Below are 22,037 nucleotides of genomic sequence, written 5' to 3' on the forward strand. Positions count from 1 at the left end.
ATTAGAGCATAAGCTTTCGTGAGCTACAGCTCACTTCATCGGATGCATTTGGTGGAAAAAACAGAGGAGAGATTTATATACACACACACAGAGAACATGAAACAATGGGTTTATCATACACACTGTAAGGAGAGTGATCACTTAAGATAAGCCATCACCAGCAGCAGGGGGGGGAAAGGAGGAAAACCTTTCATGGTGACAAGCAAGGTAGGCTAATTCCAGCAGTTAACAAGAATATCAGAGGAACAGTGGGGGGTGGGGTGGGAGGGAGAAATACCATGGGGAAATTGTTGTTTCATGTTCTCTGTGTGTGCGTATATAAATCTCTCTTCTGTTTTTTCCACCAAATGCATCCGATGAAGTGAGCTGTAGCTCACGAAAGCTTATGCTCTAATAAATTTGTTAGTCTCTAAGGTGCCACAAGTACTCCTTTTCTTTTTGCGAATACAGACTAACACGGCTGTTACTCTGAAACCTGCAAATATTTAAGCATGATGCTACAATCTTCACATCTCAGCAAATAAGAGCAGCATGTTAAATGTGTTAAGGAAGCACAATTTCCAGTGCAGCCAGAGCATTAAAATGGCTTCCCTTTAAATAGGCAAGGCATTTTGCAACAGACCTGCAAACATGGCCCTAAAGTGAAGCATGACTCAGTTCTGCAGTGAAATGTGTGTAATAGGTTATGAAGCCATGTTGCCTGAACACCTGTTTGGACAATCCTTGCTACAGCCTCTGTGCTGAGTTTTAGAACATATTGCGTTTCTATTGAATTATGACTAATATGACTTTGGGCTGTTCTATTGCTTACCAAAGGCCTCAAGGCATTTTACCAGCGTTAGTTAATCCTCACAACACTCCTGTGAGACTGATGTGTAGTTCCCGTATTTTCGGAACTAGGGGGAAGTGAGACATAGAAATGACTTGCCAATGTCACAGTAATCAACGGGTAGGAATTTTGACTCGGGAACATGGGTTTGGGAGGAATCTCCTGGTCACTGAGTTCAGTCCTTGTCCTGTCATAATCCCTTTAATAACTTTATCAGTATCTATCTTAAAACTAGTTAGGCTGTTTGCTCCACTTCTATTAGAAGGCTGCTGCAGAACCTCACTCCTCCGATGGTTGGACGTCTTAATTTCCAGCCTAAATTTATTCATGACCAGTTTAGACCTAGTGGTTTTCAATTCTGAGCACTAGGCATCAGTCCACTCCATACAAAAGCTGTCAGTGCAGCCGTACATTTTACAGCCTTAAGGGAACTCGACTGGCAATTGCAATGCTTGCTGTGGGGAGTGTATAGCTGTGCCACAAAAACTGGTGAACAGTTTACCCCAAACACTTGTGAAATAAATGCTTACACTAATTGTTTCACATCTTTCCTCTTCCCCATCCGGACAGGAAAATACTTAGGAATTAGGATTAGGAAAGAAATGGGCTATGATAAGCCAAATTACTTGTGATTTCCTCAAAGATGCCATTTTTATGCTGTAAGATCTCAGTGCAGGGATAGGCTTATAGTTTGTCTTGCACCAGAATAGTAAAGGAGATGACTTTTTAATGTGAGTGACTGTCACAACAAGATGTTACATAGGGCACCCATTATGCAAGGAAAGTTACATGTGTGACTTCCTGAGCTGCTAAGGATAAGCGTGTGCTCTGTATAAGGTGTGGAGAGTGAAGGAAACATGCTGTTCCCCTTGTGTCATCCGTAAGCAACAAATAAACAGGTACTTGCCCTAAAAAAAGCAATTGAGGCAACCCTAAAGCCTACAGATCGTAATTGCTGCTTGTAGCCAACCTAAAGCATAGATAGTCACAGGCACGGCAAACCTGTAGTGTGTAAACAATGCATTCGTATAGTAAGACATACCATTATTGCCTCAAAGGAAGCAGTTGGGTCAGTGAACAAAACACTGAGTTAGGAAACAGGAATTGCCTCATGGATCTGCCATTTACAGCGGAGTTGGGACACCATCTAACCTCACCATAGCCCAGTTTCCTCTCAGTAAACTGGGGCCAAGAGAAGGCAGTTTTGTGGACTAGTTCATATTTCTACAGCACTGTGAACGATAAAAATAATGTCAATGTTTCCAATTTAAAAAAAAAAAAGATGTCCCTTTTCAGTGTTTGGGCCCTGGGGACAGTAGCGTTGGGCTTGGGCAAATGGCATTGATTAGAAGTTACAGAATGGTAAACATCTGACAAGCAAAACAAGGGTGCAAAAATTGAATTCTTAAGGTATATCCCTTTGAATAATGTCCCTTTGCAGCAGAGGTGTGGTTATTGGTTACATGCACAGTGCACCCTGTAAGCACTTGGGCATGTGCTTCATACCATGTGTGCGATGAGTCCCATGGAGTTCAATGGCTGGAGCCTAAAGTTAAGCGTGTGCGCAGAATTTGCGCGCTGCTGCAACTGTATCTGCACAAAGAAGCTTCTGCCACTGGGGCGGACCTTCGGGTCCGTGGGCCGGTCCAGTTGCAGAATTGGGGGCGCACAGCGCCAGATCCTGCAAAGCTGCCTACACCGAGGAGTCCCACTGACATTGCCTCCGACCCCCAACGCTGCAACCGGGGGTGAGCGCGGGCAGGACCGGGCCCGATAGCGCGCACCTTGCACCCCGCACGGCCCCCCTGCCCTGGCCCCAATTCACCCCGACTTCTCCCCCGCCTGGGGTTTCTAGCTCCCTCCCCGGGGCATTTCCGCGCAGTGGCCAGCAGGGGTCGCTAGCACCATTTTCTGTCGCTCGCCCAGGAGGCTGGCGGGCGCTGGGGCTCTCCTCGCGCATGCTCCGGCTGCGGGGGGGGTGGGGGGGGCGCACAGAGGACCGAGCGGGCCAGCGGGGGTGGCGGAGCAGCAGGGAGGTGAGAGCCCCGGCGCCGCTTCCCGTCCCCCCCCCTACCCCCGCCCCGGGGTAGCCAGGGTAGAAGCGAGGCTCCGGGCTGGGGGGATGCACCGATCCCCGCCCCCTGGGTCTCAGGCTCCCCCTCCCCGGTGGGGGGGCCGAGGCCTGGGCCGGCCCCACGTGGCCGCCGCGCGGCTGTGTCCGAAGGTTCCACGCGTGGAACGCCGAGTGTCAGCCCGCGCGCGCGGCCCCCCCCCCCCCGGCGCGCTCCGAACGTTCCCCGGGAGCCGCTCGCGCAGTCCCCTCCCCCTTCCTCCGGCGCGACGCTGCGGCAGCTTGCGACAGGCAGGGCCCGGGCCAGCGCGGGAATTTCAAACCCCGGGGCAGCTCGCGCGCCTTGCGCGGGGGGCTAGTGAGCGCCTGCAGAGGGGAGCGTGTGGGGGAGAAGGGGCCACGAGGCCCTTAATTCCTGGGGGTTGCAGGTTGTGACGGGGGGGGGGGTGTAATTCTCTGGGTGTCGTGCTGCGGGGTGGCGCTGTCAGGGCTGGATGCGGGGTGGTTGTTGTGGCCTTGTTGATCCCAGGATATTAGCCAGACAAGGTGTGTGAGGTGCAGGAAGGGACACTGCCTCGCCTGCCTACTCCTAAGGGTGTCATCCAGCAATGACTCCGCAGGTGGGCAAAGGTAGTAGGGGTTTGCACATTGCATTGCACTTTCTGCTTGCACCTTTGAAGCTTGGATTACTCGGGCATTTCTCCATATCTCATCTGAACCTCTGTCCTTTCGTGCAATTTTTTTCAAATATTGGTCACTGGAGAAAGCATTATGGCCACGCTCCACTCCAGGTATAGCTGCATTTCAGCAGTGGGTGGCATGATTTTTGTGGTGTATGGAACTCGTATAGCCAGGTTAGTAAAACTGAGAACAAATTTTACGTGGAAGACACCAAGTGAGCTAAAATTGTGCTGTATTGTATTGCAATGCCGGTGTCTTGGAGTATATCACTTTGCTCATATAACCTTGTACTTGGGGGTCTCAAAACACTTTACAAATATGAAAGGGGATGCAGCATAAAATGATTATATTACTGAAACCTTCTGTTTTTCAGCTGTATTTCTAATAACATCTTACTTTGTTAAAACTGAGAATACTGGAAAAACGGAATCTCCTTTTCACCCTTTATTCATTGTTTACATTCTACCTTTTGCTTAACTTGGGCAATGAAAACTGATTAACCACTTTCATTTGAATTTCTAGTCAGTTTCTTACTGCTAGCACAATATTGCAATGTTTCAGGTGTCAACTTTGCCTGGGCCTCTTTAAACAAATATTTTTGAGAAAAATTTAAAAATACAGGTTTGGAAAACTCATCAAATGCACCCGAAATGTTGGGCCTAAAATCCTGAAGTGTCAGTTTAAACTTTTGTTAAGGTGTTAAAGTCCAGTGATTCCCTCTTACAGCCCTTGCTTGTGTGTGTCTTATTGCACTCGGGGGTTCTCAACCTTTTTTTTGTTCTGAGGCCCCCCCTCAAAATGCTACAAAAATGCCACAGCCCACCTGTGCCACAACTGTTCTTCTGCATATACAGTAGATTAAATACCAGGGCCGGTGTTAGGGCTTATCAAGCACGGCAGTTGCCTAGGGACCCACGGCACAGGGGGCCCCACAAAACTAAGTTGTTTGGCCTTTGGCTTTCTGCCCTGGACCCCAGTGAATCTAATGCTGGCCCTGCTCTCTGGTTTATTTTCGCTGACCCCCAGAAACCTTCTCTTTGCCCCCCAGGGGGCCCCGGACCTCTTGTTGAGAAGCACTGATTGCACTCATTTTAGATAGGGTTGTAGGATCAGGCCATAAAATTATAACAAAAAATATGATTCTAGAAAGCAGAAGTAGACTCTTGAAGTAGTGGGCTGTTTGTTTCTTTAACATCATTTTCCTCCTCTTACGCTTTCAGATGTCGATATTTCACAAGTCATGGACTGTTGTAATGGGCTAATGGGTGTTTTTAGGACTAAGGACTAATTGTGTCTCTGACCTCTCCTGTAGCGAGGGACCGGAAAACAGTGTTTCTGGGAAATAGAGCCATGAAACAGTTGGGGGCTTTGACTTTCTGGGAATTCACAATTGCATCCGAGATGGATTAGTGGGCAGAATGGAGAAAAGTAAATTAGATTTTAAAAATTCCAGGTGGTTTTAGTGTAACAGTGGGATTTTCAGTGGGCTAAGGTAATTAGACACCCAACTCCCATTTCACTTTCATCTCCCAGCGGCCTCTTGCAAAACTCCCGTGTCAGTGATTTAGCAAAAAGAGGACTGGGGAGAACTTGACAGTGTCCCTTCAAAAGCTTGTGCTTTGCAATTTTCCTGCTTTTCTCCCAGACTCTGGGTTAATGCATATCTTAACGTGGAGCGTTTTCAATTGTTTAGCTCTATAGCAATATGCCGGGAAAGCGCGCTGCAAAGAAGAGCCCGACACCAGAAGAAGGGTCTCCTGAGAGGAAGAAGATTAAAGGTAAAGTGGCTTTTTTCAGGGTTTTGCACCTTCCTCTGAAACATTGAAGCTGCCTGTGAGAAACCGGGTACTGGACTAGATGGACCACAGTCTGATCCAGTCTGACAATTCTTGGCCTTGTCTACAATGAGGATTTGCCCAGAATTTCAGCCATCGCTGTGTCCGCACTGGTTCTACCTCTAGTGTAGACAGTTTCAAGCCACAATATGAAAAGAAGTACTTGTGGCACCTTAGAGACTAACAAATTTATTAGAGCATAAGCTTTCGTGAGCTACAGCTCACTTCATCGGATGCATTTGGTGGAAAAAACAGAGGAGACAGGATTTTTTTTCCACCAAATGCATCCGATGAAGTGAGCTGTAGCTCACGAAAGCTTATGCTCTAATAAATTTGTTAGTCTCTAAGGTGCCACAAGTACTTCTTTTCTTTTTGCGAATACAGACTAACACGGCTGCTACTCTGAAGCCACAATATGCGCCAGTACAGTTTATCCCCACTTGGAACCAGGATCACTGCTCCATGGATGTAGATCGCGGCTTTGTCTGTCTACCCTAGAGTTTGAACAGATGGAGCTGTGTCATTTTGCTGGACATCAATGGCTGCAACTAGGACAAATTCCATCGGGAACAAGGCTAAAGTGACTTTTCCTCTCTCTGTTCTGCAGTTTTTCTGGTTCTGATTGCTCCCTATCATTCAGTGGGTGTTCGCTGCTGGTCAGCATCAGAAATGGCATCTTCCAGAAGCGTGCAGTACTGCAAATTGCCCTTTTCCCGGAGCTTGACTCCCTGCACACCTTGGGTTGTCTTCTGGTTTGTACTGTGTGTGCGGTTAACAACCTGGGAAGATGGCGAGGGTGCAGTTTGTGCTTTGCAATTCTGCTTTACGCCGGGAGACTTTAATATTTTTTTTTTTAAAAGGTCCCATTTTCATTCATGCTTGGGAGGTTTCTGTGGATGAGAAGGGTCTTAGCTGTGCCTTGGGAGGCTGTGATTAGAGGTTATCTTGCTTTCGAGTTGTTTAGTTCAGTTTGTGTGGAGGACACTGAGGACCTCCTAGAACGCTGGGTGATACTGCCCCAAAGCGACAGGTTTCTTTACTCTTCACTCCAACCACATGTGAACGGCGTTTATTTTTTTATTGCATTCAGACATGCGATAGACTAAATTACAATCCAACGCAAAGATAATTTCACTCCCCACGCAGCCTTTCTCTTCAAAGTCAAGTCTTCTGTCGACACCTCCTTCACACGCCAAGAAGCAATACAGGCTTAACATTGCTAGGGCTTTTTTTTGACTCTCGCTTTAATAGTAGATGTAAGCGGGGGGGAGAGTTGTGTAAAAATGTTGATGTAGGATAAGCTGTGGCCAGCCTGAAGAGGTTGAGAAACCCCAAACTAAATAACAAAGATGCTAAGCACTTCTAGAGCCCTTGCCCCCCAAGGATCTGCAAGCAGTTTGCTCTGAATCCTTCCGTCCTTCTTTGAGGAGGGGGAGTTGTATTCCCATTGTATGGATGATGACTCTGAAGCAAGGCAGGGCTTGGGCTGACTTGCCCAAGGTCTTTCGGCGAGTCAGATGCAGGAGAACCCCAGGAGTCCAGACTTGCTGCTACTTAAATATGAACCCTCCTGTGGGGTTCGTGCGAGGGATTGTCGGTCCCATGAGCTCAGTGCAGGTTGCAATGGAAAGGCCAGCATGACAGCTGTCTTTGTTGAGCCAGCCCCTTGTTCTGGGAGCTTTGGGAAGGACGTCTTGACTGCTGTGATACTGCATGAACGTGAATCTGGCCTCTCGTTTATCAAATGTTTTCCCCTCTGTCTCCTGTGCTCCAGTCTTCCATTCATCACACCGGACAGAGCCTGGACTGGTGCTGACGCTGGGACAGGGGGACGTCGGGCAGCTGGGCCTGGGAGAGGATGTGATGGAAAGGAAGAGGCCAGCCCTGGTGCAGCTGCCCGAGAAGATCATCCAGGCAGAAGCAGGGGGGATGCACACCGTCTGCCTTAGCGAGACGGGCAAAGTGAGTCCGCGGCACCTTTATCCGAGTCTGATCGCGGGAAAGGAGTGAGGACATGAAATCGAATGGGGGGAGGGGGCGCTCATTTGGGTGACTCTTTGAGCAGATTGACTGAGCTGTTGGACTGTAAGCACAGTCTTAATTGCTGTTGTTGTGCAATGGGTCAAAACCCTTCAGAACCTCCCCCCCGAACAGGTTCCTTGCTCCAGAGTCTCTCTGATTAAAGGGCCAGCACGTTACCGTGATCTCACTCTGCAGCCTTCTGACCTTCCGTAGCTTCTGGTCAGAGCCTGGACGCTTAGAGTGTCGGGGGGGCTGTCCTGGGGTCCCTCGCTCTGAGCAGCAGATTGCGGTGTGCAGCGAGGGAGCTCTGAGTTGGTAAAATTCCTGGGTTTGAAATGAACCGTGCAGGGGGATCCTGCTGCTGTACGACTCCAGCTGTTAACATTGTACTGTATGTGGCCCGGTGGCAATCAGCGCCATGGGACGGCTCTGTGACAGCACTGAACTACTGCATCATGGGACCCTTCCGTCTGGTTCCATTGCCGCCTTCCTTGTGATTGACCCAATCTAATGAATTCTTGCAAGGGAGAAAACTGGGCTTGGTGGGGCTCTCTTTCCCCCTTGTTTGGGGCATGAGCCATGAAGGCAGTGATTGGACTTCTCTGCTTCCTAGCCTCTCTGTGCAACTTCTGCTGTGGGTTGATGGCAAACTGGTCTGCTTTGTGCCAGAGAGCGAGGCGGATCTGTAACCGAAGCCTCGGGTTCAGAGAGCATCAAGAGGGAGTTGTCTCTGTGCTCCCCAGGCAGATCCTCTTGTGTGAGATCTTGGAAACCACACGGTCTTTCTGCCCAGCAGGGACATTAAAGGTCTCCTAATACCTTCCAGGAGAGGGGGCGCTTGCCCCGAGTCCTTGCCCAGAGTTCCCCCTTCCTCACCAGTATGCCGTGGCGTGTTGACTTCCTCCCGCTAGCAGTGACTGTTTCCTTGGCCCTGTAAGCCTCTAACTTTTAAAGTGCTTTGAGATGAAAGGGGCGACCTCCCTCACTCTCCAACTGCGGCTTCTGAGACTAAGGCATCCCCCTCGGTTGGGAGCTGGCGGCTGAGCTCCCTGCCAGCTGCTCTACGCGTATGGTCACTAAAGCCAGGTGGGTTCTTCTGCACTGGCTTTGTCCTCCTTGCTCTGGGCCTCTTTCCCACCGTGAGATGTTTCCATTTCCAGATCTACTCCTTTGGCTGCAACGACGAAGGTGCCCTGGGACGCGACACCTCCGAGGAGGGCTCGGAGACCACCCCGGGGCTGGTGGAGCTGCAGGAGAAGGTGGTGCAGATGTCTGCCGGCGATAGTCACACAGCAGCGCTGACAGAGGACGGCAGGGTCTTCCTCTGGGGCTCTTTCCGGGTATGCGAGCTGTGCTGGCTCGGGGAGCTCTGATGCGTCTTCCCGGGCTTTGCCACTAAATGTCTCTCTCTCCGTCCAGGATAATAATGGAGTCATCGGTTTGCTGGAGCCCATGAAGAAGAGTGCCCTTCCGGTGCCACTGCAGCTAGATGTGCCTGTCCTTAAAATAGTCTCAGGTGAGCGAGGGCTCGGTGCGCAGGTGACTCAGGCTGACGGACAAGCCACTAACCCTGCTCCAGCAGCCATGACAAAATCAGGCCCAGAATAAACCGGATTAGTAGATCTTTTTCTACCAGCTGCAGAAGGCTGTTCCCTCCCCTCCGCCAGTCCAGTGCGCACCTCCTGTCTTACCCCTGACTGGCTGTTAATAATAATAGGTTCTCGGTGCAGTCTCTCTGCAAGTACTTTGCAAATGTGAACTAACGAATCCTTGCGGAGTAGGAGTATTTTCCCTCTTGTGGGTGGGGAAACTGAGGCAGGGCAGGTAAGGGACTTTTCCACGATGTAGATGGGGAGTCATCAGTGCCTCTAATCGTAATGTTTCCAGTGCCACCATTTTGGGGGTGGTTAGGACTCAGCTGATGTCAATGTGTGGGTTGGGGTCAGATGGGAGAGGTGGCTTGGTGCCCATGGTTGGTAAGGTAGCAAATAACTCGGGGAGTTAGCATTAGATGCCAATAGAAACTGTCCTCTTGCTGTTCCAGGGTTAGTGCAGGGCGTTAAACTCCTGGGGCTCTTACCAAGTTCATACTTGGTACGCTTTAGCCTGGGACTTCACGTGCGAGGCTTGTTCTCCGGCAATCTCCTAGTGTTATCCAGCCGTGCTGCTGGCCCCGGAGAGGGGTACCAGCAGCGGGCACACAGCACGGGGATTGGCGTCCCAAGGCTGGTGCTAACCCTCTCTCCGTCCTCGCAGGGAATGATCACTTAGTGCTGCTGACTGTGGACGGGGACCTGTACACATGTGGCTGTGGCGAGCAGGGACAGCTGGGAAGGGTGCCGGAGCTCTTTGCCAACCGGGGAGGAAGGAAAGGCTTACGTGAGTTGCTCTTGATGCCGCGAGAGGGATACGTGCTGGTGGGGCCCCTTGAGCCAGTGCCTGCTAAGACACTACGGGCTAGGGGGGTTATAGACACTGATGTCCTCCCCAAGCCAGGCTGGGACATGGGCTCGCTGAGTAGGGAGGCGCAGAAGCTGGCTGGACTGCAGTCTCCAGGGTGCCAAGCTGGCTCCTTTTGCCGGAGCTAAGCTCCCTGGCACGTGTTGTTGGTGATGATCCCTCCTGCTCTGGGAGCTACAACCCCCATGTAACAGGTGGGCACCCTCGGTCCCGAGTTGGGGAGATGAGCTGGTTCGATGGCAGCCCTGTCCTGCCGGGGGCTGGCTGAGTGACTCTTTGGTGGCAATGAAACAGGATAGATCAGAGGCAGGGGGTGGGTTTGCAGCGCTGCCGGAGGGCAGGACACGTGGGCAAGTCTCTCTTATACCAGCTGACTCCTCTGATGGCAAGGAGAGGGTATTGGGCAGCCCCGGCTCTGCGAGGGCTACCAAGTTTCTTTTTAGACAAGCGCCTTGAGTTGTTCAGTCTCCAGATCTCTTGTGTAGGGCAAGGGAGGACTGGGTGCTGATGGATGAGCCCGTGGGGGGACTTCCACCCCACAGAGCGCCAGGAGACTAAGGCCCCAAGAGGGGGCACTGTCCAGCTTGGAGTGACGCTGTGCTTGACTGACTGAAGCACTTGAAAGGCCAGCCAGGCTTGTCGTCCCCCGCCACCCCCAGATGTGTCTGTGGGGAGGGCACCTGTCCCTGGCTCTCCTCGCTGCAGCCTGCTCTCTCGTCTCCCGTGTAGAACGACTGCTTGTGCCTCAGCGCGTCCCTCTCAAGGGGAGAAGTGGCAAGGGCCGGGTGCGCTTCCAGGAAGCCTTCTGCGGGGCATACTTCACCTTCGCCGTCACCCAGGAGGGCCACGTTTACGGCTTCGGCCTCTCGAACTACCACCAGCTGGGTGAGGTGTTGTCTGTGTTTCACGCTAGGTGCTGTACGTGTGCACAGTGAGAGAATCTCCAGGCAGACGCCTGGGCGGAGGGGAGAAAGGGAGTGGTGTCTCACCGAGGGGGAAGTGGGGTGCAGAGAGATGAAGTGACTTCCCCAAGGTCACGCATGGGGAGTGTGTAGCAGAACTGGGGAAAGAATCCAGGCCTCCTAAGCCCCATCCAGCGCCTTGACCATGGACCAGCCTTCCTCTCTGCCCCCGCTGTTCAAGCATTGAGTTGAGCGTAATTGGCTAATGAAGGAAAACGCCAAACTAACTAGCTGGGCCCCAGCAAGCTGGGCGCGCCCACTGCTCTGGCTTTGTTTAACGCTTTCCAAAGTGCCCGGGTGTGGCCAGGCTGCTGGGATCTCTAATAGCTCCCCTGTGGGCTGTATCCCTGCCCCTGACCACACCGGGGCTGGGCGGTCTTTCGCCTTAGAGGGACCTGTCCGCTGAGAAAGTGCTGAATTTTCAGGCTGTCCCATGGCTCCCATTGAATTCAATGCGAGAAGGTGTTCAAGGCCGGTCCCTCCGGCGGCATCGGTAGGTCCTGTGCCCTACTAAATGCTCTGTCCCGTCCGTGCGTGGTCGGTCCCGGTGGCAGAAGAAAGGTGCCATTAAAGCAAGGTGCCTGCTTGCATCCTGCTCCCTGACATGGTTGGAAGCTGGGCTTCATGGCACAGTTGGGGTAGATGAGAAGGCTCCTTCCGGCGCTATTAACTCCACACACGGCCTGTTCCCATATCTGGGCACAGATGCTCTCAGCTCCTCAGACCTCCAGGAGCGTGTATTTGGAAGTAATGGAGGTGACTCTCTCTGGGGATTTCTTACTGTACCAGGCTCTTGTCAAGTACCCCCTTCCTCCCAGGTGCACCCTAAAAGCCCACTGGCTTTAGCAGAGGGTTTGCATGGCACAAGCCTGTGCATTTAATAACGGCTGCAGGATACAGAACAGGTGGGACATTCTTGGATTGTCTCCTGATGGTCTCCGTCCAGGCAAAGCACCGTAGATTAAGTCTCGTGGTGTACTGTGTCCGTTCTCCTGCAGCAGGCTTGGGGGTGACCTGCCGGCTGGGGACAGGGCGTCTGCTCACCTGTCTCTGACTTTCTTGGCTTTCTTTGTCTCCCCTTGCAGGGACGCAGGACACCGAGCCCTGCTTTGCTCCCCAGAACCTGACGTCGTTCAAGAACTCCACCAAGTCCTGGGTAGGGTTTTCGGGTGGCCAGCACCACACGGTGTGCATGGACTCGGAAGGTGAGTGGGGCAGCTGCTTGTGAACCAAATGGAGAAGGGGGGCAGGGATCTGCAGTCCTTTGGTTTTGGGCCACTGTCTCCCAGTGCCAGAGCACTGGGATTGGGGTGACGGTTGAGCCTAAGATCCTTGGCATTCATGAGGTCATGGGCAGCTCTCTGCGCTGAGCTGGTACGTGGGTTGTGGCTGCCGCTGGGATGTTCAGCATAGTCCATAGGTGGGAATGTGACGGGGACTTCTCGGTCTCTTACCTAGCAAGATTGTGGGAATCACACCTGGCTTTTCTGTCACACTTTTCACCCGTAGCTCTCAAGTGCTTTACAAAGGAGGTCAGTGTCCTTATCTCCATTTTACAGGTGGGGAAACTGAGGGACGGAGGGGGTTGGGGGACTTGCCCAGGTCAGCAGGAATAGAGTCCGGGTCTCCAGAGTGCCAGTTCAGTGCACTATCCACTAGACCAAGCTACCTCTCTGGTAAATGAGAGGACACCATGCTGCAGTCCCAACGTTGATTCCATTACATACAGAATCACAAAAGGCTCATGGATGCTGCTAATAACCAGAAGTAAGTAACTGCTTCTAGTGCAGGAGGGCCTTGACTTGGCTGGATCTGTGTGTCCAGAGAGCAAGAAGCTTGATGGGGGGCTTCTGAGGCCCATACAGACACACAGACCCTTCTCCTCCTCCTCCCCCGCCCCCCCCCCCAGTGCTTCATGCCCTTGGCCTTCCCCCAAAAGACCAGGTTCAGTGCAAGCAAAGACTGAAGTCCTCCTGCTAACTCCGGTTGCACATGTCCCAAGAACGCAGCTCGTCTCTCCCAAGCAGGCAGTGGGGGTGGGACGGGGCTGAGCAAATACGGGAATCAGGAGCAACTTCTTGGCTTTGGACCCTGGCATCTAAGCGGATGTCGGTCTCCATCTTGTGTCCTCTCACCATGGCTCAATTTGCACGCTGCTGGCCGGGAGCGGTCTGCAGGCTGCTGGGTTCCACATGGGGCAATTCGGGGAAGGAATAATGCCTGAGATTAGCCAGATCTGACTGGCAGGGGGCCGGATGTATGTGGGGTGACCGAGGTAGGTACCCGAGTGATGTAAATTCTATGCATCCGGGGTGGTCTCGGCTCCTGAGGAGTAATGAATCTCTTGCGTGTCCCACCTGTGCCAGGGAAAGCCTACAGCCTGGGCAGGGCAGAGTATGGCCGGTTAGGGCTTGGAGAAGGGGCAGAAGAGAAGAGCATGCCCACGCCCATCCCAGAGCTGCCAAGCGTCTCCTCCATCGCCTGCGGGGCATCTGTTGGCTATGCTGTTACCCAGGAAGGTAAGTGGAAGGAGTGACAGGGGGGAATGTCTTTGTTAGTAACAGGCGAGCCTAGTCAGTTAGTGCCTCCGTTCGGATGCCAGGAATGCAGCTAATACCTGTTCCTACCTGGCTGGCAAGCAGCGATGGGCTGTGACAGCCCCCCAGACTAAAATCCTCTAGCCAGGGAAGCTGTGGGCTTTCCCACCTGCCCACTGGGCCCCAGCCTTGATTTGCAGAGCCCCCAGGAGAAAGGTGGGGGTGGGGTGGGGAGACCCACGCAATCCTGACCCATCGTGCTGAGGGTGGACAAGGCAGATCTTTGCAGGATAGACACCAGTATGCGGGGAGCCGAGACTGAGACAGTCGAATTGCTACGTAGCCCCGGCTCCCCAGCTGTCAGCCAACAAGGTTAATAACAACCCTGTCGCTGCCTGACCTGGATTAGAACCACCGACCTAGAGGGGAAAGACTCCATTTCCTGTTACTGATCCAGTCCCCTGGCAGAACAGCCTCTGGTGGTGGGTGGCGGGCACCCTGGCACTGCACGCCCTTTGCACGCAGGTCGAGCTGGGCAAACGCTGCAAAAATGTCTTTCTATGAAGGCGCTGTTTATAAAGGGTTAATGGGGAAACTGGACATGCGCACTGGGTGTTAGAAGTGGCTCCAAGCCACCTATTGGATCCCCCCCAGCAATTGATTAACCACATATGAAACCACCTCTGGTTCACTTATTTACCCTTTATGAATGGAGCCTTCATGTGAAGAAAAGCCAGTATTAATCTGAAGTCTCGGCCTCGCCGTTCCCTGGAGCATCCGCAGGCTGAGTCCTGGCAACACGAGTGCTCACAGGAAGCTAGCACTCTGCCCGCGCCCAAGTGCTGGGTTCGAAAACCACTTCCCCTCCTTGCCCCAGGAACCCGCTCGGATCTGTCCGTGCTACGGGAACGCAGCACGGCCTCCAGCGTTGGGTGGGCAATCAGCGTCTGTCCCTCTGTCTGTCTTCAGGGCGAGCGTTTTCTTGGGGCATGGGCACCAACTACCAGCTGGGCACAGGGGAAGAGGAGGACGTCTGGAGCCCTGTGGAGATGACTGGCAAGCAGCTGGAGAATCGCGTGGTCCTGTCTGTGTCCAGTGGGGGGCAGCACACCGTCTTGCTGGTCAGAGAAAAGGAGCAGAGTTGATGACGCAGCATTGTGCAGCAGTAACGCCGGGGATGCCCCCCGAGTGGCTCAGGGGTGGGGTTTGGGAGACTGGCCTCTGGTAGTTTCCTGAGACCTTCTGATTTGTCTGCAGAGTTGTGGGGGGAAGCCCCCCAACTGACACCAGCTGCCTCTTACTCTAATCCCAGGGGCAGAGTCTGCATGGCTGGAGTGTGGCTTTTCAGAGACACCTTTCCCCTCTGGAAGTGTGCGGCTTTGCTGGCGTATTCAGGGCTTACTGCCTCCTCTTCCTCTTCCTCCTCCCTGCTTGGTCACCCTCGAAGCTGATTTTCCAGCATGATGGCAAAGTGGGTTCCTCACTGTTTTAAACAATTCTGGGCCCAGCCATGCTGGCATTCCCCTTTATACGCAACAGGACTTGGGTGTCTCAAACTTTTTAAGGCCACAACACCCGAAAGCCAAATCCCCCAGTCCCTGTCTTCCCCTCCTCCCATTTCCTTAGCGCTCTCCCACAGGCCTCGTGTGATTTGAGTCACTTTTATGTATCTGTTGGCCGAGTCTCTTTTTACTGTAGATATCTGAGGCCGGCCATCCCTCCCCCAACTCCTTCCCTCCACTTCTTGCATGATTTGCTAGCCGGTGTGATCACAGCGGACGTGCCTCTCAGAGCAGCGTAAGGTCCGGAGGCAGAGAATCTAACCTGGGGAGGGGCGTAGGGCAGACAGGGGTGGGAGGTAGCATTCTGGTCTCTCCTGGGAGGTTTTCTAATGTCACGCGAAGTGTGACTCAGGCCCAACTCCTCAACCGGGAATCTCTGAAGTCAGTCTCCGAAATCCTTGTTTAAGTTCCTAAGTAGCTGGCCTCGTTTTTAGCTGCAAAATGCTCAGTGATCTGGAGTTCCCTTGGAAGTTGGGAGCGCTCAAGACCTTTGCAAATCAGGCCACTTTCGAAGAGTAACCCCAGACACTTGCATTTGAATACATTGTCTTAGACTAAACCCTGCAGGTGGGTGAAGTTTTGAGCAAATAATTTGTTTAGTCAAATAGTTCCATTTCCCTAGCGGATGCAGACAAGAGCTAGGAAGAGCCATGTTTTCACATCGCTGAACTCCCTCTTGTGTCCACCTGCTTTTAGAATTGCAACAGCCGGTCTTCACTCCCTGTATCCATCGGCTTTGGAGACTGGCAGCAAGAGAATATTTTTGTTGATGGCTTTTTGTTCGTACTCTTTTGTGCCTTTCCCTCCCCCCGGTTAGGGTTTTAATTTGCTACATAGGCCTTGAAGAAGAGGAAGAAAAACCAATTCCAACTATGCATTAGATCACTCAAAGGTAACCAGCCTGATTTAGTACCCTCGATGATTGTGTGTGTGTGTCTAATTAGCCAGGCCATCTACACCTCTCCCACTCTGTCTTCTGCAGCTGCGTTCCAAACACCTTGAATAAGAACTGCAGTTCTGCAAAGAACTGTTTTATATGTTAAGTTATAGCAATATCAGGGAGGGAACAGGGAAATTGTACAATGGCTCATATATATTAGTTTTGATTTTTTTTTTTTAAAGGATAAAAGAATTTAAAAATATTTTGCAGGGTGAGTGGGGAAGAGAGGCAGGAAACTGTAAACTTTTAACATTTGGAATAAATCGAGTTTTGATAACCCCTAGTGTGGCTCATCGCTGAAGAGGAGAGATGTCTTGGTTTAATTTGGAATATTTTTCTGTGTTTCTTGGGCCCTGTGAAATGCTGGGAGACTAACCCAGAGCAGTTGGCTTTGTTTTACTACCCTGGGCAGCTGCTTTTCAAATATGAATTTTTAAATTGTAGCACAGAATAATACATCTAACAATATTTTTCTCTTCTTTGGGTATCTTTAGGGTGCCCATCACGGCGCTGTCTGGGTACCAGGGCTCCTCTAACTCTCCCAGTGCAAACTGTGCTCATGCAGCTGAGAACCAGGCCCGGTTCCAGTTCCTTCAGCCACAAACCGAGCCTTCTGCTGCGCCTTTCCTAGCTGGTCTGAATGAAATGTTCCTATCCAAACTTGCCCCTGGGTTGAGCAGTAGTGTGCACTAGAGGTGAGGGCAGGGCTTGGGAGTCAGAACTCCTGGCGTGGCAGAAAGGCAGGCGTGGGCCCTGTGTGTTTTGAGTTTGGTTATGTATTGCAGGAATGCCTAGGAGCCTCAATGATGGATCGGGACTTCATTGCGTTCGGCGCTGTACAGACCCAGAACAAAGATGGTCCCTCCCTCAGAGCTTGCAGTCTGGGTCTGACAGTGTTAGCACGTAATTGGATAATGCTCACTGCCCTGCGCTTTAGCTCAATAGATGCCACTTCCTCCCCAACCCACGAGTTTCTCCAGCGCCCATGTGCTCATGAGAGAAGGCACCCAATCCCGCCTTGACGAGCGCTTCGCTTTCAGTCTGACCTATGGCTCCTTCTAACGCTGGTGCCCCCGCCCATCAATGGGCTTAAGAAATGCACTTCTTGCTGCAGGGCAGGTGGAAGCTGGGGAGTTATTTATTTTTAAACAGGTGTCAGAAAAATACCTAGCCACTTATAGGGGTGAACCCTCCCCTTCTCCCCCCTTGGCCGTAGTGTCTTTCTGCTTTCAAGTGATGGATTAATGATGCTTCCTAAAGCCCCTGGGGTGCCTGGTCTCTGTACACATTTCTGGTGCTGCTTCTCTGAAAGGTTGAACTCGTTGCTGGTGGAAGGAAAAACATATTTTTATTCCCCCAACACACACACACACCCCAGTTGCTCAACCCCAGCTCTGAACTGGCTGCTTCAAGGGAGAGTCTGCCCAGTGCAGCATGGGAAAGCAACAACTTCCTCATGAACCGGAGAGACTAGAGTGCCTGGCATCGCAAGCCAGCTCCGCCGTGGCCCCCAGGATGAGCTGCTAGCCAGGCGTGTGGCTGCTAGGCTGGGGCGTCAGTGATCTCTGCTTCCCGTCTGGTGCAGCAGGGGTATTGGCGGCACTGGGGCAGGCAAAGCTGGGAGCTGTTGGCTACAGCACGAACCTTCCCAGCAAGCCCCGGTCACTAAAAAAGCAAATCCAGTCCAAACTGCCATTATGTCCCTGAATCACTGTTCTGTAAGCTCTAGTTGGTCTCCTTTAGTCACCCTCACCCCAAACTTCTTGGCTAGCTCCCCCTGGCCCCTCCAGATCCACTTCATTCCCCTTGTTTTTAAAACCCTCCTGAAACTTGCACCAGCCCATCCGCTTGGCCACGTTCCTCTCTGATCACCAAGCATGAGCCTCCTTTCTCTGCTAGATGCAAGAGCCTTGCCCTCTGCAGCTCTGCCGTCTGTGATAGCCTTCCTCTGCCTCCAGCCCTTGCTGTCTCTGCAGAGCTGTCTGCTGTGGCCAGGCTCACCTTTGTGTTTCAAACCATCAGCGCTAGAAGCTTAATTCCACTGGAGCATAGATACATGGGACGGGGGGGGGGGGTGCGTTCCCTAGCTGAGGAATTGTGGACTACACGGGGCCTTGTCTGTGTTAGGCTGTGGATCTGACTGATTGCTAAGGCTGAGGCCCTATTAGCTCCTTTCCATTCTCCAGCCCTCATCTCTGCTTCCAAAATAGGGGTAGCTTTGAAAAGCATGGCAGGAAAGCCTAGAGCTTTGACCAAAAGGCTGAGGGGGGTGAGCCTCCCAGATCCTATTCCTGGCCCAATTTCTGTGGCTTTGGCTTGTCTGTTTAACCTGTGCATAAGTGGGGCTAGCGCCGACTTCACAGGGGCGGCTGGGAGTTAAAAGGTTCACCAAAGGCTTCGCTCTGCGTGGATGGAGTTAGTGGTGAAGGATCAAGCCACTCCACCCTTGGGGTTATTGGGAACTGCGGTTTCCTCTTGATCAGTGAATGTGTGAGGCACTTTCACGCCCTTAAGCTAGTCTGAGCCCCTGCTCCAGGGCTCCTCTGTTCGCTTCATGGAGTCCAAGGCCAGAAGGGACCACGATGATCGGCAGTTACCTGCCCTCTTCATCATTCACTGCTCCTCCCACTGGCCTGTCAGCTGCAGACTGTATCAGTGATGATTTTAATTTCTCTTCCAGGTCATTGATAAAGATGGTAAATAGCCATAGGGCCAAGACCTGATCTCAGTGGGACCACACAGGAAACAAACCCGCTGGAAGACAATTCCCCGGTTCCTGTCCCATTTTGAGGCCTATCATTTAGCCAGTTTTAAACCAATTAATGCCTGCCACATTAATGTATTGTTCTAGTTTTTTAATGAAAATGGCATCTCTCCCGTGGCAGCCTGGCGAGGCTGGACTTGTCTCTTCATGCTGGGCTGGGCGCTTTCCAAGGAGGGCGGGTCCCCAGGCTGAGGGAGCTGTGGGGCTAATCTCCCCGAGGCTGAAGGCCAAGCTGTGTGGCTGATGTGATTTGCTTCACCTTGCACGCTGCTGGCACGGGGCGGTTAGGGGCCAGGTGCTGGGGAAGCCATTTACATGGGTCTGAACAGTATGAGGCTGGTTTGCCCTGCAAAACGCAGGTGGTTGGGGAGCCCAGCTGCAATTCTAAGTGCCTGTCATCAGTGGATCTCAAAGCACTAAAGGAGTGGCAGAGCCCCACTTCTCATGTTGCACAGGGGGGAACATGCTCTTAGAGTGATTGGGCCTAATGGAGCAATCTTGCCACAGGCAGCTGCTGTGCAAGACAGTGGCGGAGAACCCCAGCCACGTGGGTCAGGGCCTGCCATTGGCCCCTCTGTAAAGGCAGAGAGCGTGGGCTTGTAGCTTATCTGAAGGGCTTCTGCCCTGGGTGAATTGGTTAAGAACTGACTCCCAGGGAGGCATCCAAGCTACTGAATTGCCAGCAAACCTGTCAGGAGCAGGCTGGGTTCTCTGGGCCTCCTGTCCCAAGGCTGCTAAGATCCAGTCTTGCTTTGCTTAGCAGTGGCTGGAGCAAGGAGTATAAACTTGGAGATACTGATGAAAAAGGGCAGGTTATGGAAGTTGGAAGTTATGAAATCTTGGAAGTTATGGGGCTAGATTTGCAGCCAGTGTAAATCAGTGTGACTCCTTTGAAATCAATGGAGCTGCGCTGGCTTGCACCAGCTGAGGGGCTGGCCCCCGAGTTTTCTTTCCTTCGGCGACCACCCAGAATCAGAATTTTCACGCCAGCCGAAGCTGTTAAGTCTGTCTGGGCTTTTACAGGTCTGAATCAACCCTCTTCCCGCCCAGCCGCAGCTCGGGCTGCCACCTCAGTGCCTGCGGCCTCAAACTCTCCATCCCCGGTGTCTAACCTTACCAGAGTCACAGCTGTGGGGTCAAAAACGCTGGAGTTCCCCGTGGGGGACACTTTCTTCACCCGCAGTTCTGGGATGTGGCCACACGGTGGCAGCAACAAGACAGGAGTGGAGAGTCCCAGCTCCAGCGCCTGAAATCAATGGCAATTTGCTATTTTCCGGGCCGTCTAAAGAGCTGGAGGGAATTAATCACGCAGGAGCTAACAGGGCGCAAAGCGGCAGCAGGGGGCTGTGATGAGGTAATTGCTGCACTTTGCACCCCAGGCTGAGCTCCTGCAATGCGAGAGGCTTTCACGTCAGAAAATGGCCAAGGCTGACAAAATCCTGGCCAGCAGGAGCTCTTCAGGGCTGCCCAGCTGCCCAAGGGGCTCATCCACTTTGCTGCTAATGAACAGCCTGGGCCTTTGGACAGAATTTGCTCATCCCAGGCGCTCACAGGGTTTTACAAAGGTGGGGAATAGTTCCCAATGGGGCGACTTGCTATAGAAAGGTGCAGTGTGACCGGCCTGGGGCTGCAGAGCCAGGCATAGAGCCCAGATTTCATGGCTCCCCGATCCTGCCACCGGTGCACATGCCCCTGGGACAGCAAGGATCTCCCCCAGCAGCTGTCGCCTCATTCTAGCAGGGCAGGAATTAGCTCTGGGACTCCCCCTGCTGGGGACCTGTTTGAAAGGAGTCATGGCAGGTAGCAGGGCCTTCCCCTAGCTGCTCGGGTTATGGTCAGCAAACCCTCCCCGGCCCCTGTTAGCCATGCACTCAAGATGTCTCTGTCGAGAACAAGGACAAGATTCTCTGAGGCTTGCCTGTGGGTTTGGGAGATGGTTCGTGGTGAGGGGTCACGGCCCAGGGGGCTACCTGCTGCTTGCATTGTCTGCTCTCCCCTGTCTATTTCCCCTGTGCTCTGATGTTCAGCGGTCCTGGTCATATGTCACTGAAAGGAACAGAGCGCAGCACCCAGGGCATTACAGGAGCTGCTCGCTCAGAGCTGGTGCATTTGGCTGTTGTCAGCCGTACGCTCACCCCGTCGCTGACTCACGGATCCCGTCAAGGTTTGGAGAGAGGCAGACACCGGTCTGGGACCGGTGCCTCAGTTGTCCAATCTGCACGTCTCCAGACGCAGCCTGGTCCTGGGGGTGGTCTTGCAGCTGGGTTCCCAGAAGAAAAGGCCAGAGCTGCGAGGAATTACTCCTATGGGTGACGCTGGCATGGGTTGGCAATTCTGGCGGCCTTGGATTTAGGAGCAGGGACTCCCCTAGCGCTCCTATGATACCAGTGGAGGCCGTGCAGAGCTATGTGTTCAGGGATGGCAGGAGCTGGCTATGGATTCTTAGGCTCTACTCCCCAGATGCTGAGTCTGGCTTGGCTTGTTCCCGTGAGAGTTTAGCCCAGTGTAGGGGCATGGGTTCACCCCAGACGCTCCTGTCCTTGAAGGGTACCACCCCTCCTCCCCCCACATTGCGGCTGCTGCTTTATGAATGTCTTGTTCATGGATTTTTTTGTCTCGCTGTGATTTTAAAAAACAAACAAGGCATCACCTGACACTTCACGTAGCGACATGGACTGGTGTAGGGTGAGCCCCCGCTGGGGCCCGGGGTGTCTGGGGCAGCCCTCACTGAAAATGCCAAGGTCAGAGCAGGCTGCGAAAAGGTGAACCATCTGCAGATTGTCCCAAAGACAGGTGGTTAACACTGAAGTTAGACTCACCAACCAGTCACAAACTGTGCTCCTGATCCCCCACGCTGGTTAGCAAGAAGCAAAAAAGAAGAAGAAAAGAAATCACACAGCCCTCTTTATTACGTTCCAGTTCTCTGGCTCCCAATCAGCACCTAAGCCCAGTACCGTGAGAAGTTATTTGAAACTCTGCTCATTACAAAAAATGTTCTTCTGACCCCTAAGGGTCAGCCACGTTACCAGGTCAGTATTAATTTGGATCTTACCCAAAATCCCACGCGGCCAGCCAATCCTTTAGTGTCTAAAACTAAAGGTTTATTATAAAGAAAAAAAAAAGAAAGCACCAGAAGAGACTTGTTAAATAGTAAAGCAATCAGACACATACATAAGATTTCAAAGTCCGTATATCAGGTTCTTAGCAGTGTTGGTGAGTTTGCTGGCTTGAAAGTCCTTCTGGAACGCGTCCACAGCTTAGATGGGTCATTCGCTCCTTTGTTCAGGGCTTTGTTTTTAAAAAAGTTACTCCAGAGATAAGAACATGGGCGATGGATGAATCCCTGCTTTGGGGGGGCTATGCCCACCGGCTGC

General features: G+C 52.4%; 1 protein-coding gene across 4 annotated transcripts; it reads left to right on the forward strand.

Moving 5' to 3' along the window:
• Positions 1-2,732: 2,732 nt before the first annotated feature.
• Positions 2,733-16,176, forward strand: RCC1 (regulator of chromosome condensation 1). 4 transcript variants are annotated; one of them, XM_038377915.2, is made up of 10 exons: positions 2,733-2,865; positions 5,275-5,359; positions 7,191-7,378; positions 8,599-8,778; positions 8,858-8,954; positions 9,695-9,817; positions 10,628-10,783; positions 11,946-12,065; positions 13,227-13,379; positions 14,367-16,176. In XM_038377915.2, exons 1-10 carry the CDS (start codon positions 2,788-2,790, stop codon positions 14,540-14,542), a joined length of 1,356 nt encoding a protein of 451 aa, XP_038233843.2. In that variant the 5' UTR covers positions 2,733-2,787; the 3' UTR covers positions 14,543-16,176. The 4 variants fall into 4 exon arrangements, with proteins under 4 accessions (XP_038233843.2, XP_043362075.1, XP_038233841.1 ...); XM_038377913.2 differs by lacking the exon at positions 2,733-2,865 and adding an exon at positions 3,494-3,520; XM_038377916.2 differs by lacking the exon at positions 2,733-2,865 and adding an exon at positions 3,546-3,754.
• The last annotated feature ends 5,861 nt before the right edge of the window (positions 16,177-22,037 follow it).

Source organism: Dermochelys coriacea, chromosome 19 (genome assembly GCF_009764565.3).
Source record: "Dermochelys coriacea isolate rDerCor1 chromosome 19, rDerCor1.pri.v4, whole genome shotgun sequence".
Lineage (NCBI taxonomy): Eukaryota > Metazoa > Chordata > Testudines > Dermochelyidae > Dermochelys > Dermochelys coriacea.